This window comes from Corvus brachyrhynchos, unplaced genomic scaffold, assembly GCF_000691975.1.
Source record: "Corvus brachyrhynchos isolate BGI_N302 unplaced genomic scaffold, ASM69197v1 scaffold255, whole genome shotgun sequence".
Lineage (NCBI taxonomy): Eukaryota > Metazoa > Chordata > Aves > Passeriformes > Corvidae > Corvus > Corvus brachyrhynchos.
This window is the reverse complement of record NW_008238358.1, coordinates 4,824,125-4,825,506: the sequence shown is the minus strand read 5'-3', so window position 1 is coordinate 4,825,506 and position 1,382 is coordinate 4,824,125. Positions and strand designations below refer to the sequence as shown.

The following is a 1,382-nucleotide window of genomic DNA, read 5'->3' as shown; positions in this document are numbered from 1 at the left end:
TAATCACAGCAGCTCCAGTTTAGCGGATTGATTTACTCACAGTATTGGTAAATATGATCACGTGGGCTCCGCAACCAATGGTTGAGGGTTGCAGTCTGCAAAATACTACGATTGTTCTCCGGGAGGGTATCATATACAGTTAACAGTGTAACCTTTTATATGACTAAGAGGGGAGCCTAAAATGTCGTCTAGTGGCACCATAAGTAACTATTATGTCGATTCTCTCATAGGCCATGAAAGCGAAGAAGTTTATGGGAGTAGATTCGTCCAGGGAGGTCACAGTGCGACCTCCAGGCCATCAGGTGTTGCAGAGAGTTCAGATTTTTCCTCTTGTAGCTTTGCACCAAAATCTACCGTGTTTTCCACCTCCTGGTCCACTGTTCACCATCAGCCGTCTGCGGCAATGACCGGGATCTACCACCCCTATATGCACCAGCCCCACTTAGGGGCAGCCGACGCTGGCCGCTACGTGCGCTCCTGGATTGAGCCCTTCCCTGGCTTCCCGGGTGGCGGCGGCGGCGGAGGCGGCGGCAGCGGAGGCAGCAGCAGCGGCGGCTCCGTGTCCAGCTCCGGCTCCTCCAACAGGCGCCACTACGGAATAAAGCCGGAGACGGGAGCAGCCGCCTCCTCGTCTTCCTCCTCCTCTTCCTCCTCCTCCAAAAGGACTGAGTGCTCCTCGTCTCGGGAGTCCCAGGAGATCGGTGTGCCCGAGTACACGTGCAGCTCCTTCCTCCAGGAGCCCCGGGAGAAAGCGCCTGCCGGCAGCTCCAAGGACCCCGCCGCCTGCAGCCACAACCCCAGCCCGAACAGCGATCTGAAAGAGGAGAAACAGCAGCAACTTGACCCAAGTAAGTAAAAAAGAAAAAATAAAGAAAAAAAAAGAAAGAAAGAAGGACAAGAAAAAGAAAATAAATGAAAAAGGCAATCAAAACAAAATGGGGACTGGGGGAGACAGAGAGGAATAGAGACAGGAATCGGGGCAGAGAGAGAGGGAGAAAAAGAAAGAAAGAGAAGGAAATAGAGAAGGAAGGAAGGAAGGAAGGAAAGTAAGAAAGGAAGCAAGCAAGGAAGGAAGGAAGAAAGAGAGAGAGAGAAAGAAAGAAAGAAAGAAAGAAATTGCCCCTTTGATTTATTGCCGAAACCTGTAAGGCTCGAATGTGCAAAACTGATAGTTTTACTAACCTATAAAAACGTCTAGACGCCTACCCCAGCGCAAGCAGCAACAAGCACCCATAAAAGACTCCACATAACCACCTACCATCAAGACATCATTTGTACAGTAAACAGACTGGGGCATTAAGGCTTTTATGATAATTCCTCCAAAGTTGTGAAAACAGTCCATCCTTCGTTAAATTAATTTAACGACCTTTCTCTTCCCCCCC

The 1,382-nt window shown here is 49.8% G+C and overlaps 1 protein-coding gene across 3 annotated transcripts in view; it reads left to right on the top strand.

Moving 5' to 3' along the window:
- The window catches only part of HOXD9 (homeobox D9), a 4,664-nt gene that overhangs the window by 2,823 nt on the left and 459 nt on the right, over window positions 1-1,382 (top strand). For 2 of the 3 annotated variants that reach the window (XM_017735829.1, XM_017735831.1), the window contains one exon: window positions 231-848. In XM_017735829.1, the coding sequence (XP_017591318.1) occupies window positions 231-848 (618 nt within the window). Of the gene's footprint in view, window positions 1-6; window positions 849-1,382 lie in introns of those variants that run through there. The other variant, XM_008634735.2, reaches the window with a different exon arrangement.